At 38.1% G+C, this 15,586-nt stretch overlaps 1 protein-coding gene across 2 annotated transcripts in view; it reads right to left on the bottom strand.

Annotated features, from left to right (window-relative positions):
• onecut2 (one cut homeobox 2) overlaps positions 1 to 15,586 on the bottom strand; it is a 60,701-nt gene that overhangs the window by 20,984 nt on the left and 24,131 nt on the right. Inside the window, exon 2 of one of the 2 annotated variants that reach the window (XM_053339801.1) lies at positions 1,484 to 6,571. The exons of the other annotated variant lie outside the window; for it this stretch is intronic. Within the exon in view, the coding sequence (XP_053195776.1) occupies positions 6,282 to 6,571 (290 nt within the window). The 3' untranslated portion in view covers positions 1,484 to 6,281. Of the gene's footprint in view, positions 1 to 1,483; positions 6,572 to 15,586 lie in introns of those variants that run through there. 2 annotated transcript variants of the gene reach the window in all.

Genomic DNA, 15,586 nt, shown 5'->3' with positions numbered 1-15,586 from the left:
GGCCCTTACTTCACCTGATCAAGTGTCACTAGAGCATCAGTCTGAAATTCATTGCTTGTTCAACAATGGTCAGCAGGTTGCAAACAAATTAAAAATAAAACAACCAATAAATTAGCCACAAAAATCACAGGGAGGAAAGAAAAAACAGATGCAGTGCTCATCATTCGGTAGGCTATTATTTGTCATAAAGAGATTGTTTTCATTTTCAAAAAAAGAAAAATCATTACCAGGACAAAAAACTAGATTGGCTAAAGAGTGAGAGCAAGTGTTGACATTCAGAAGTATGCAAGTCTACTCTGACATTCCTACATTGTTCTGTCATTAAGTCTAAACATTCATAAAACAACATTTCATTTGCTTTTTAAAGTAAAGCTAACTAAGAATAAATTAACAGGCCTGGCATAAGCACTGCATCTTTGATGCAACTAACATTCTTAAATACTCATAAATATTCATCAAAAAACAATTACATCTAATTAAATAACATTAAATTATTATTAAGTACAAAACTAGTGTGTTCTAAAACACCTCATAAATAAATACAGCATCGAACAGAAAGAAAAGGGAACATACAATGTAAACTTTGGCAAAGCTAATCATCAAGGGTAAAAGGGTTCAGAGGGAGATTTGGCAACAAAATTTGTTCGCTTAAATTAATTCACAATTAAAAAGAAAACATAAATTACATTAAATAAAAAAATCACATATTGCAAAAACCTAGGAAGGAACATAGTATTGGCAAATAATTTTTAAGTACTTAAAAACAAACAAGCAATGGAAAACCTCTTTGGGACGGTTTTTGGTTTCATACCCATTTTGGGGAGTTGGCAGGTTTAGCCTGTTACATCCAGACAGAATTGCAAGTGGGAATGGAAAATGGCCGCCACCCCCTGAGCCACCGACCACGCCCCCCAATTGGACGTGGTCAATAGGATGGGCGGGTCAGGTGGGCAGAGGATTTCTTTGGACTACAAGCTTTACATACAGAAAGAGAGAGAAAACTAAAGATAAAGCTATTTGACCGATATTTTAGCAGTTTCTCTCAGCGGGTGTTGACTTAGTGTTTTTTTGGTTTTGTTTCATTTATTGTTGTTGTATATATGGAGCAGCAGCATTGTTCCTCCCCCCTAAAGAACTAGCTAACGTGGGTCTGTTAAGCTACATACAGTTAGCATGTGCTGTAGCTTAAGGGTCTTCCTCCAGCATCGCGATGTGGGTAACAACCAAATATTGTGTTATGATGAGTAGATAGGTCATTTTGAAACTTTTCCACCCAAGCCAGCAGTGCTTTTTTTGTTAGCCAAAACTAAACTAAGCTGATTTTTTTTTTTTTTGTTCCATTAATTGTTCTCAGTCGATTAATTTCTTGGTCTGGTATCATATCTCAGATTAGACTACATCAGATACTTGGACTTCTATGTGTTGTGACCCTATTTTGAAATTCACTTATTTTTAAGTCTTGCATGACACATCCCAAGGTAACAAGTTTGCTGGTTTACAGTGGTATTTGGTTTGGTAAATGGCCTTAAACCCACCAGAGTCCCTCTGGGTCAGTACTACTACTAGGTTTGGGTAGAAAAGTAAAAATTAAGACCGTGAGTCAAACAACACTATGAGTGACCTTATGTAAAAGAAATTGACCAATCTAGACCACAGATCCAGTATCTGTTCTAGACCATAAAAGGGGTATGGATTAAAGAAAAAGTGTCAGTGTGCTACTGTTTGTACAGCAGAAAATCTTTGGTATGTACTGTACGTTTCACATAGCATCACATGATCACTCTCTCCATAGTAGGAAGCATGCCAGACAGCAGTCAGCTTCAACGTGAAGAGGTGGCTAGTTTAAATCCCCAGACTGGGTGGAAGCAAAAAAGGAAAAGGGAAGCATTTCTGAGACTATTGATGTTTTTTTTTCTTGACTTGCTTCCAGCTCAAATGTGTCAAACCGTAAGTACGTGAAGCCAGGGGAAAAATAAACCGTCCCTGTGCTGTTGTCTGGCAGCTTTTGTTACTACTGCTGGAGATTGTTGGAGGTAGACTGTGCCCTGTGGAGCAGGTAATGACTTGTGGCGCAAAAAACCCACAAACAGCAGCAGCAGCCATCTAACAAACTCTAGATTTCTACACACTGCTTAACTTTATTTTCTCTTGATTTGAGAACCAGAAGTTTGTGGTAACATGTGGTGATGGATTTACTACTATGATGGCTGCATGTGTTGATGCCATGCTGTAGGAACACTCATTGAAGAACAACAGATGCAGACATTTTAGCTTTCAAAGATAAATACTGTGCAGACTTACGTGAGTGTCTGCTGTGGGAAATCTCACTCAATACTCACTAGCTAGCAAAATAATGGCAATTCTGAAAAAATCTATATTAATTTTTAATAAGGGGAAAAGGATGAAGAAAACACAACTAGTTTGAAATGACAAACTAGCTTGATTAGCCTAAATGCAAACCCATAAGTTTTTGCGGACAAAAGATTTAATAGAGCAATATTTAATGGAAAATATTGAAAACCCACAGCACACCACTCCCAGCATGGATGCACATCATTCTACTGGTGTGTACATGCTGGTAAGCGAAAGTCGAGATTTTCCTTTTTGAGGGGAGGAGAACTGCTACTGAAGTTAACGGTGAATCTTTGGTTTATTAGCTGATGAGGTTTCTGTTGTTCTTTTAACCATTTTTTTACTTTGAAAAACTGCATAGGCACACGTTAAAGACACTCTTCAACCGTGAGAGACACATTAATGTTCTGCCTTTTTGGGGGTCGGAGGGAAGAAGATTGTTGACGGCGTCCTCCATTCATTCCTTCCCTCCTTCCCGTGTGGTTTTACCCTTTTCAGCCCCCAACTTGCTTCCCCTTAAAGATGGCCTGACGCAACATCAGGCAGAACAAAGCTACTTCTCCGCTCCCGTGATGTCATCCTTTCATCTATCCTCCCTCCTTCTCCTTGTTGTCGTCATTCTCGACATCGTCGCCACCACTCTTTTTTTTTCTTTTTTTTCATTTTTGGTAATAATTCTCTTCCATCTTCAGTTAGTTTTTTCCGTTTGTTGGAACAGTTAGGTGCAGAAAAAGGTTTTCTTTGGTTTCGATTTGTCAATAAATAGAAAAAGTCTCAAGTGTCCATTTTTTATTTTAAATCGTTCTTAGAGCCTTTGGCTTGCCTCTAACCAGGCCTGAACTCAGCCTGGGGTTTCTAAGGAGCAGGGGCTGCTGACTGACGCCTTTCCTTTGGTTTGGTTTCTTTTTTTGGTTTGATAGCTTGAGTGAGAGATGATTGATGAAGTGATTGCGGATGGTAAAGGCTGTTAAAACACAGTTGGAGGTGGTTGAGGTTTTTGGGTGCGCTAGTATTTACATCATGTGTAAAGGCTGTACAGTGTGACGGTATCAAAATAAAATGAGTGTTGTGAGAAATGGTGTTAATGGATGTTCAGTGAAGTTTGTATGGACACAAAGACAGTCGGAGTCAGATTTGTCTGTCTCAGTCTGTCTGTTTGTCTGCTGCCCATCCTTTTCACCAAGCATCCAACTTGCCTACGCTGCAAACAAATACCATCTTACAGCTGATCTCTCCACTGTCAACAGGGAGCACTTTCTTGTCTTGACAGTATCAGTTCACACAGTTTGTAGTCTGAATATATGACTGAAGACTTTATTAAAATGATTTGTTTGCAGCGTTTAGACCTATCCGTTTGTTTTCCAGCCCACTGACCCTCTGGAAGAGACGGAGCTGCCAGGCATCGTCTTTAGATTGTCCTCTTTAACTATTACAAAGGCCCTGATCCGCCTAGACAGTTCGTCCTCCACGGGTTCAGATGGTTCACTGGTTTTATTTTTGTGTATGTGCATTTGTGGTTTGTTTTTGGGGGTTTCTGTTGTGGCAGCTGGGGGCTTCCAAAAAGCATCTTAGTTCTACAGCTGGATTTACACCAAAAGGTCAAATCTAGTCAATAAGTCTCTGAGCAAGTTTCAACTAAGAATCTCTTCAGCAGTGATACGCCAATTTAGAGTCTTTGGAGTCTTGAAGGATTTTTCTTTTTCTCTGGATGCTGTGGGCGTTCTGTGCCCAGACTATCCTTATTTGTATGTGAACAGGAACATTCCCCATTTACCAGAAATAAATGTCATGATTTTACACTCATCTAAATAAGGAGGACTCACAAAAAAAGCCTTTTTTTCTTTGTGTAAATCCAGACTGCATTTGGTGTTTTGTCTGTCAAAGAGAGCTGTAGCTGTAAAGAAGATCCATGTTTTAGTCTTGTTTAAAAATGATAGCTTCAAATCTTAATTTAAGTCTTCTTTGGTTATATCTTTGGAACTATGATACAGCTCAGTCCAATTGAAATTTCAGTTACAGCTCTCGTCATTAGAATGCGACAAACACCACCGGTTTTCAGCAGTGTAAATAGCATCTTTGTTCTACTTGAGAACAAAGATTGTGCTAATGCCAAGATGCTAGAAGGAAAGCACTGCCCTGGTGGGTGAATTACCATGGTAACACAAATGATGGGTGGGTGAAGGCAGGGTAAACTGGAGCTTATTGGTTTAGCTGACAATGTGTCGGTCAGGGTGGACATTCCGGGAAACATTTGGGAAATGACTCGTTAAAGTTGTGTGTGTGTGTTTGTGTGTTCTATGTAATGCAAGTGCATTTGCTTGGCGGCAACAGTGTGTGTCCATATGTGTGTTTGTACATTCGTGCATTATAGTGAGTGACGTAAAACGCAGAGTGGATTTCAGCCACTGTTTAGAAAAATGGCATCCTGAGATTTCTAAGATGTGAAGACCACTCGGCTTGGCAGAGAGCCCCGGTTCTATTGCAAAGAAAATGTGCTTCAAGATTGTGCTCACATACATTGTATATATTCATGTGTAATACACTAACACTCAACCCAACACTATGTATGCTGAGAAAGCTTGTAATTCTACATGTCGGCTCAAATTATGAGGAAAGTTGCATGTGCCTTGGTGGATGTTTGTGTATGTGTGTGTAGGTGTGTGTGTTTGTGCTTGCATATTTTGCCATTTCCTAACTTTAAGAATCCTCACTGCCCCATTTAAAGAGTCAATTACATGTTCTCTGTCTTTGGTAAATTTAAGAGTCTTGTCCATAAAGGTATCAGAAATCTGGTCATTTTGTAAAAGAACATTTTGTCATGATTTAAGAAAATAATCCACTAAGAAACTATCCACAACCTGGATCATATATATTCCAGAGAACTTCAGGTAGGTATTTCCCTTTTAAAATAGATAAAACACATTTTGGAAGCCAACTCTTCAATTCTCTGGAGGAAAACAGAGTGTGTGAACCTGACAGTCAAATACGGAGACTGCAAGGCCAAAACAATACATACAAGCAAGTGGACTTTGTGTTAAGATTACTTTGTCAAACTGCTGTTTGCAAGGTCAAAAAGAGACCTTTGAAGATCAATCATTGTATGGTTTTGTCTTGACCAAGAAACCCTTCTGTGCCCTCATCCAACATCTTTGGTTTATTAAAAATAAAATATAATTCTACAGTCTGATTTCACCCTCAGCTGCACAAATTGACCTCGGTTTGTTTCAAAATCCCAACACATTTATGACAGCTTTTCAAATTTGGCAGTGCAATCTCCGAAACCCGACTTCTGAATGAGAATCTTCAACTTTGCCCCACATCTGCCCCACACAATGTGTTATTGTCATCTTTGGACATTTGAAAGTAATATTATCCACTTATCCCAGAGAGTCTAGCACATTCTACAGTCATAAAGCTTTCATTGGTTATTTGGTTGGTTGGATCCTAGCTTATATTGCATAATAGAAAACATACATCGTCTTCTAGTCTTTGGTATTTGGGCTAGTGTGTCAGCTTATTGTCCCAGAAGAGACATCAGCAGTAAAAGTCTATGATTCAAAGGTTTTTCCTTTAGTTTGTCCCCCTCCCCCAGTGAGGTTTGTATGTGTTAAAGATGAGCTTACCCTTCAGCTTCTTTATGGAATTATGATGGATTTGAAAAAGGCGGTTTGGCTACAAACAAGTCGTCGCAGTGAGCAGCCCCTCTCTCAGTTTGTCACCCTCGACAAAAGCAAAACAGACAAACAAACAAAAAAATGTAAAAAGTTTGGTTTTCCTCCTCGCTTCGACCGGACGAAACCTCGACCTGCGCCCTCAAGCGCTCCATCCCTCCCCGAGTTAATCACCCCATATCTTCATCACCCCTCCCCCACCCAAAGACGACCTTTCCCTGTCGCTTCCCTTCCCTCCCTCCTCCTCGACATCTATTATCACGCTTTGGTACAAGTGCTGGACGCCGAAGATTGGGCGCCGGGGCTGCTTCCGTCGTCTGTCCATTTGTCCAGGCTGCGGCGGCGGGCGTTCATGAAGAAGTTGCTGACGGTGGTGAGTTCAAGGCCCAGCTGCTGCGAGATGGTGAGCTGCATCTCCTTGGACGGCCGCTTGTTCTCTTTGAAGATGGCCAGCAGGGTGCGCCGCTGCAGGTCGGTGAAGACCAGCCGCGACTTCTTCGGCGTGCTGTTTCGCTCCTTCGCCGTGTCCTGTTCCTTCCGTTTGCATGCTGCAAGGAGGAAGGAAAGCAAGAAGGGCGGGGGAGAGAAGACAGTGAGAGAAATGAAAGGACATGGGAGGCAAGGAGAGAAGGTGAGAAGGGGTGAAGGAAAGAAGAGAGAAAATAAAACTGTTAGTGTTATCATTATTATTTGAACTACAGTTATATATTAGAGGAGGATTCAGCAGCGTCTCCCATATGAAACACAAACAGAAGGTCTTGTTGAGAGAAGTTTATGCTCCTGTCTACTTCTGATATCTGTTTACCTGCTGTCTTCCTGACTCTTCCATTGTGTCATTACGAAAGTCTATCAATACACTTAAGGCATTTCACAGAATAGAACTCAAAAGTATCATATACAACGTGAAAAACAAATCCTAAATTTTGCGATGAAGCTTAAAGATCTAGCAACTCAACTCAACCTCCTTGGTTTGGTTCAAACAAACAAATGGTGCATTTTCCTGTTTGGTTTGAATGGAACTCCCCCTTGGTTTTCTCCCTTAGTACAATTAGTTTGGGCATATATAATTATATTCTTGGAGACTGAGGTCTCAGTCAGGTCACAAATTAATTTTGGAGTGGTTCATTCATGTGGACGTGTTCTGACCTCCATCTGACCCAACTACAAGGTATATTCAGCAAGTTTGAGCTAAGTGGCATCTATAACCGAGTGTACTTTGCACGCTGGGGTGCAGATGAGCGGACTCAGCACATGCTAGCAGCTAGTACGAGAATTAATCAAGGTCTGACCTGGACAATAAACAGTATACAAAGTTCCCTACTTGATATTTTTGCAGACAGGACCTTTTTTATGTCTTTCCATTAGTGAACATTCTGTCATGACTTTTATTGATATATTTGACTCACGTTAATTTTTTTCTGTGTGAAAAGAAACGGAACCAAAGGGAAACACAACAAGTTTACCATCTAATGCACTGATGTGGATCAAGCAAGACTATAGGTTTGACAATCTTTTCTGAATAAAAGATGTTCAAAAATTCAAATAGTTAATTTGATTCCAGGCCAACACCTGTCTTGAGACGAGAACTCTATGGGTACATCAGATTTAGTCTTTAACCTTCACGCTGATGGATGCTTCACCTCTGCTGTCTGTATTTTCATTCCAGACTTTGACAGGTCAGGTGTGTCAGCTATATCACAGTCTAATATTTCAGTTTTGATCCATCAGGCTTCTTCGTCTTCTTCTGGAGCTCAGCAGGATGAGGAGGAGAAGCTCTATGATCTCAAATTAATCTGTTCCCTCACTGTTCGTCAATCTCCGACCAATAACACCCGTACCCTGTCTCTAATCACAGAAAATCCTTTTCAGTGTAATAACATCTAAAACGTGTCTGTCGGTGTGTTTGGCAGCATGTATGTTTGTCTATACCTGTGTGTCTCTCTGTCTCTATTTAGTACAGTACAGTATAAAGCTTTACAAAAAAAAACTAAAATTGTCTTCCTTTGCACCCTGTACTCTGCTTATCTAGTAGATCGTCAGTCATCTGAATCTCATTTACGTTTTGTTCTGAATTTCCAACGGCAAGTCAAACATTGGAAAAATTAATGAATTTGTAAGGATATGCCCACATTTTAATATTCAGTGTATAACCACACCAGACCACGTTTGTACTCCCCAAGCAACATCCATGAATCTTTTTCACAACAGACATTTCCGCTTGTCATGTCAAGCGAGTTACTAATCACATTAATGATGGCCCCGTAAACCATATCAATGTGACAGTGAGCCAGCATGAACACCAGGACCCTGAAACTGTTCAAGCTTATTCCATGGAGTTTCAGGAACAGGACCACACCTCAATTGCCTATACCAATCTAACCCTCTTCCCCCTCTTTTGCTCTCGTATTCTGCGCCCCTCCCCCCACACTCTTTCTTCCTGTTTCTCCTCTCCTCTGTCTCTCGTGGGTTCCTAAGGGGGTTCGTCGTTGTCCTACGCTGCGGCAGATTCCCCGTGTAGCCTCCCCACACTGCATCCAAACAAGTAGAAGATCAACCATCTTCAATTTTCTCAATAAATTCATTAAAACGCATCTTGTTGACGGTGCAGTCCTCGCTAGTAAAAAGCAGCTAAATGTAATTCAGCCATCATCAATTTTGTTATTCACTCCTGTGTTTTTCCTGCTGTCACATATCAACATATCTGTTAAAAAAATGCCTCTTCTACAGTGTAGTTCAGGATCATAGTCCACGGGTTGCATTTGAATTCATTTAAACAAAATAGGTGTTTTATCACATCTTTCAAACTTGATTTTTTTTTCAGTCTCCTTAGTAACCTTATTTATTGTTGGTAGTACATTTTATTCACATTATGGTGATGTCCTAGCTGCATTACATTTTACATATGGGCTTCTGTTTTTAAGGCCTTTACCTGCTACTCTCTGTTATAGTTGAATATTTCATCCCTTTATTCATTATGTACTACAGTAGGCCTATACAACATGTGATGTATGAAGTCTATCAAAAATACTGAGTTGTTCATGCTTTCTTGATTCATTTTGATGATATGAACTTGAGAATTTTTTTTAAATACACACACAAACCCACACAACAGCGACAATAACAATAAGAATAACAGCCCCTCTAATGCATCTGCTGTTGTATGTCAGTCAGTCAGTCAGTCAGTCGAGGAGGAGGAGGACGAGGAGGAGGAGGTGGTCTGGGTGCGTTTGATTTGATTACCTCCATGAATTAAGTATGCACGAGTCAGAGCCCGGCTGATCAATACGAATCAGGTTAAGGACTCAATTCAGTAACAAAACTATTATGTAAGGGGAAACTCGTTGTAAACACACACGCAGACACACACACACACAAAGCAAAATCCCTCCTCCTGTCTCCTCTCAGCTTCTTATCGTGCTAAGCGACCTGACGACAGATGCAAATGAAAGATAGCAGCTTTTGTTTCACTGCTGCTCTTTGTCTCCTGAGAGCTGGTCGAGTAGTCTTTGAGTCCAATAGTATATATATTACACCCACTGACTCCAAGGCTGTTACCATTCCATCATATGGATTTGCACATTGTTTTATACACATTTAAAAATCAAGCGTGACAGGTTTGGTATACGCTTGAAAATATATATATATATATATATATATATATATAAATATATTTTAAAGCTAGATCTGCCAAAAACACTACTGGTGTGAAAAATAAGATAATATATAAACGTGAACTGACCATAAAGAGAGAGTTAACCTTGACGTCTTGCCTGAATTTAAGGAGTTGCACAATAGTGTGCATACATGACCTGCTTTAACATGTTCTTCCAACTAGACACTAAAACATCTAACATTTATACTGTAGGAGGTGGTTCTTCTTTTTTTTGTTCTCTGGGTAAATGTGTGAAATTATGTGCAGTGTCAGGAATCAAACTCCTGGGGTTGTAGTTACAGTTTATCACTGAGAGGTGGCACTAGTGAACTGTGAATATGGTGAACAGTGAGGTACAAACACACAATATATGCAGCATTAAAGAGAGAAAAGAGAGAGATGTCTGCTCTGAATCATCTTAATTGTTGGACAACTGAAAAAATGTATTATTTTCCTATTTTGTTTTTCATCTCACGTTGTTCCCAGTTTTATTTTAGAGCACTGGTTTGTATTATGACTAGATTTCAGGTCCAACTGTCAAACTTACGTATGTATTAGCCGGACATGAACATGAGTCAAAAAAATGTGTCAGAGTTTTGTTTTTGTTGATTCAATGTCCAACCGAGAGACGAAATCTTGGACTCTGGACCTCACTATTTGCTGGATGTTCTGTGACTGTGTGTGAGCTGACAGACTGACAGCTGAAGTGTGTTTTGATCCAGCTGACGTGTTAATAACTGTTATTAACAGCTCTCCCGTTGTTCTGTTCCAGTGTGCGGTGCTGATTGCATGTTCTGCTAACATGTCAACTTCTTTTTTGCTCTCAAATCCAACGATATTTCTTCTGTAACTGTGAACCAGCTGTTTAACATGGCAGGCTCTTAGGTTCAGTTCAACTTTTATTTAAACAAGGACTAAAACAACAAACTAATATACTGATAATACCAAGAGCCAAACTACATGTTAAAAAAAAACAAAAAACATTATTATGTATTCCTTTAGTTATGATGATATGAGGAAAATCTTGTCTTCAGCTTCATAATAATAAACTGCTGAGTATAATAATGATATACAATAAAATAAAAATAAAAATAAAATAAAATAATCAAACTATAAGCAAAGGCAAATGCAAACAGCAACCAATAAGATCATGAAACAATGAAGATAAAAACATTGTTAAATCTAAATGGAAACATAAAAAGGAATAAAATATTTTCAGTGATTGAATAATAATAATTAAAAAAAATGAAATGGTGTTTTGCTATACATCTAATACGTCTAGGTGTCTAGATTCCAACTTAATTTGATTGATAAATGTTTTTTATAAATATACATGTAAACGCATTTACATATACATTTTGTTTAAACAGTATTTTAATGACTGATTTTCTTTTACAGTGTATCTTGGAGCTGCTTCACATTGAGATATAATGACAGAAATGCTGTTGAAACAATGGTTATGTGTAACTTATATAAGTTCTTGTACTGCTGCTTGTAGTCAGACAATATTGAACATTTGATCATCTGGACTTTCTTAATCAAATGAAGTAAGGTAAAATACGGTATCAAAAAAGCTCTAAAACTCTGTATCGGCACTACTCCTGAATATTTAAAGTTTGGAAAATAGCTTTTACTTTTTAACCAAATTTTAACCTATTTCATACAATTTCAAAATCACCAAATCACTGCTCACTTGCTAACATTACAGTGACCCTTTTCTGTCATGAAATACGCAGCATTATAGTGCAAATGGTTTCATCTATGAGTTGAAGTAATGTCTTTGTTCATTCAGACACAGCTGTCATAAATGTTACATAATGTTCTGTACTGACTTCAAACATAACTGCTGTCTCTCCTATAAAGTATTACAGTGCACACACAGAGAATGTTGAGTTAAGACTCAATTCATTTCTATCTGGTGAACAATTGCTTTGATGTATATTCATCATTTCATGGTCTGGTGTTTTTTCTCACCTCTTTATGTCTGCACAGCAAGAGAATAAGATCATTTTATCATCTGATCTGACATGAGAATAATGTCCTCAGCAACTTTAAATTGTCTCCTTCATAGATCAGTTTCATGAGACCGAAATGTAAAACTACTTTCACATTTACATAAAGAGGTGCATGTCTGAAATACATACAAACCCAAAAATAAACAGTAAATATGTGAAATATTAAAATAATGAATCATACTTAAAATACTGTAAATAGATTTCAAATGTACACTAATCTCTTTTCCTCTCCTCTTTTCATGCTTACTGTAGTTCAGTGAAATGCAGCTCAGCAGAATTTTAACCCCACATCTTTTTTCTTCTTCTTTCTTCTTTTTTTTTTAAGTGCAGACATCACCATGTAAAAAGGGAGCAATCAAAATCTCCCACCCACCCACACACACACCCACACACCCACACACACACACACACACACACATCCACAAAGTCTGCTGTCAAAGGAGAAAGTGCATGCTTGAGTGATCCAGTCAGGCTTTCTTTTTTTACTCTGGTCGAGGTTACAGTGAGGATCAAATACGCAATTATATTATTCAAAAGGGGTTTACCGGTTTGAGGAGAGGGAGGGGCGAGAGTAAAGAGGCTGGTGAGAGGAAGGAGAGGAAGGGTGGTGGTGGTGGTGGGTGGTGTATTCTTTAAAGGTAAGGGCTGAATCAATAAGATCAATAAAGCAGGGTTCCTCTGTCTTTCATCAGCTCTCTCAGTCTCTATCGTAAACATCAGTGTGCTGCTAAATGCGTCTCCGACGGCAAACGACATCAGCAGAAAATACAGAGAATCTTTTTTTCACTCTGTGTGAGTCAGCTGTCATGCTGCTCTGTCACACTTTGCCTCCATCGTCTGTATAATTATACACATCAGAGCAATTAAACCTACAATCACAGTCATTATAAATGTTCCTCTCATCAGCACATCATCATGATCTGTATAACCATTATTTGAATTTGCATAAATGTTACTTTTTAAAAAAATATTTAGCATCATACTACTTATTCTATTTACATAGTTATTTACTTAACTAATTATCTCAGTTATTAGTTTTTTAGATTTGACTTTGAATTAAACTATTGTTGTTTTTTTTGACGAAATTAATGAGTCAAAATTTATCAGGTACCAAATGGGGAAAAAAAGGGTTAGGGTCATCAAATAGTTCCTGATTAAAATGACAATTTTGGCAATTTTATACTCTTATTATTACCATTATTGTGGTTAAAGTTCTTGTTAGGGTTAGGTGTTTATATTTTTAACATTTGAGAACTTTGTCTTCTTTAATTGAAATAAACTGTATAGAAATTGTCCTATATTTCTCAAAGTAAGGTATTTAAACAGTATCATTTGTTTAATACCTTCATCTACAGTATTAAGCCATTACCCAGCACAAAGATTCTGTACGTTTTTGTGCTAAGCTAGGCTCACCCCATCCTGACTCCATCTCTGTACTTAACTCACAGACATCAGTTTGAAATCCATCTTTCCACTCTCAGAAAGAAAACCCAACTAACTATCCACCAGTCACAATTACTCTTGGTCACATGACAAGAATACATCTAGTCACTGTAATTTGCTATTCCGCTTATCCTCACAACTATTATAATAAAATAAATATCAATACATTTAATTTCATAGTGTAACTCTGTGTGCTATAGTATTGTTAACACAGAACACACAACCCAAAGAAAATAGTAAATAAAAGTTGTGATGAATAAACAATCATCAAACATTATCACCGCAATTATTCACCCATCTATCACAGTCATGTCATCACTGTCATAATAACTGTCAACTGTAACTATGCTCATCATCATCACAATCCTTCTCATCAAAATCATTAACAAATTATCATTATATGAGATGGATGGATGGTAGAAATGTCTACAATTACCATGTGTACAGCCTGTAAATATTCATGTCAGCAAACAACACAAACAATGAACACAGTTGTGTGATGACAGAACTGGTTGTGTAAGGGTTAAAAATATAGCACACTGACAATATAACTACTTCATTTTGGTTTAAACAGCTGCTTTTGGCTGATATAAAACTGTATTAATTTGCCCTTTCATGCACATTTTAATGACCAGCATGTTGATATGTTAGAGCTTTCATGTGAACAGTAATTATAATGGTACACTGTAATTATTATAGTATACTGTATATTATATATAAGTCTGAAACTGGTTATTATGTTAACTCCAACATGACATAACTGCAGAATTAGGCCATAAAGCAAAGTAGAGATAACTGGAACAATTTCACGTCCACTATGGTGCATTTAGAAAGGAACAAGTCTAAAGCTGTTAAAACTGTAGCCAATATCAAGTTATTTATACTAGTGTGTATACAAGTGTTGCTGTCATTTTCATCCATTCACAAGAGCAACATAGAACTCTGTTGCACCATCAAAACATCAGAAATATCTTAGCTAGTAAAGGCTTTAGAAATGTGTACATTGGTCCAAAAGCAATTACCTATGCAAACATGAAGTCTCTGTAGCATCACAAACTATACAACATAACATTTAAGGGAGTCGAGCATGTCCAATCATGCTAACGTTATTTGTTCATTTTATTTTCACAATATTTTTTGTTTGAAATGTAATTAAAAATCTTTCCAGTTGACATCATTACTAAACAGTATTTGAATCCAGCCAGGTCACGCAAGCTAACAGCATTCTATTCTATTCCTCTATTACTCCTCAGTCTAAACAGGTCACGATATCAACAAGCTAACGTTACTTTGATTAGTTGGTCGGTTCCGTTAGCTATATAACGGTTACACCTGGCAAATAATGTGTACATATTTAGTAAAAATATAATATCAAGAACAAATAATTAGTTTGTTTAGTAAGGTGTAAATCACCACATAGTAAACACATTATAACTAGGCTAGGTTTGAACTTCAGAACAGCTTTTACAACTGATCACAGACTTGTTTTAAAAGTTGGAAACATTCAAGGACGTTTTCCAAGTCAGAAACCAAAATAACCACACACCTATTGACACACACACATTTGGCACACACTTAGCACACATTTAAAAACCCAATCAGCCACCACAACAACAAAGAGCTAATTCTTCCAATATGGGAGCTGAGAGGCATTATTGCAGCTTAAAGCTTTTTCTCTATTCATTTGTATGGAGGGTTGAGTCAAGCACTGGGCCTCAAGAGCTACTAACACATATAAAGCACATGTATTTTACACTAGAGTCAAGAGCTGCTAAACATCAATAAAAACATCAAGGTGTTATTGAAGCAGCCATTTGAAGTGAATAAATAGAAACAGAAAACTAAGCTGAGAGGATGGAGGATAGGAAGGGGGTGGGGAGGGGTGGAAATGGAGTGGAAAAGATAGATAGCAGAAGAGGAAAGGAGGGAGAAAATGAGAAGGGATGATGAGTAGAGTGGAGATGAGAAAAACAGGAAAGAAGCATGAGAAATGGAGGGAAGAAGAGGGGTGATGCAGCGAGAAAATGGAGAGAAGTAAAGGAAGCAAGGGGAAGAAAATAGCAATCCAGAGGATGATGGAGGAGATGAGGGAGAGACAGGGAAGGATAGAGGGGGATGAACAGAGAAAGATGGAGGGGAGAGAACTCCCACAACGTCACAGGTAAACGCTTAGCTAAAGTCTGCTTAAAATGAATTTTTGGATGAGTCAAAATGTTGCGTGAAGTCCCTCCTTGTCCCATCCCCTAAGCCTTTTTCTAACAAAAGTTGCAGATATAATTGCATTAGCTGTACTTGACAAGCACATAAATAGTTGATAGTTCCCTTGACCTCTCCTTACATAAAATAGATTTTTTTTATGGTGTCCCTCAGGGTTTTAACTTAGGTCCAGGCCTTTCTAGCCTGTCTATGCTACCACTCAGCTATTAGAAAGTACATCAGTTTCCTTGATATGC

The sequence above is a fragment of the Scomber japonicus genome, chromosome 19 (genome assembly GCF_027409825.1).
Source record: "Scomber japonicus isolate fScoJap1 chromosome 19, fScoJap1.pri, whole genome shotgun sequence".
Taxonomy (NCBI): Eukaryota; Metazoa; Chordata; class Actinopteri; order Scombriformes; family Scombridae; genus Scomber; species Scomber japonicus.
This window is presented reverse-complemented; position numbering and strand designations above follow the sequence as displayed.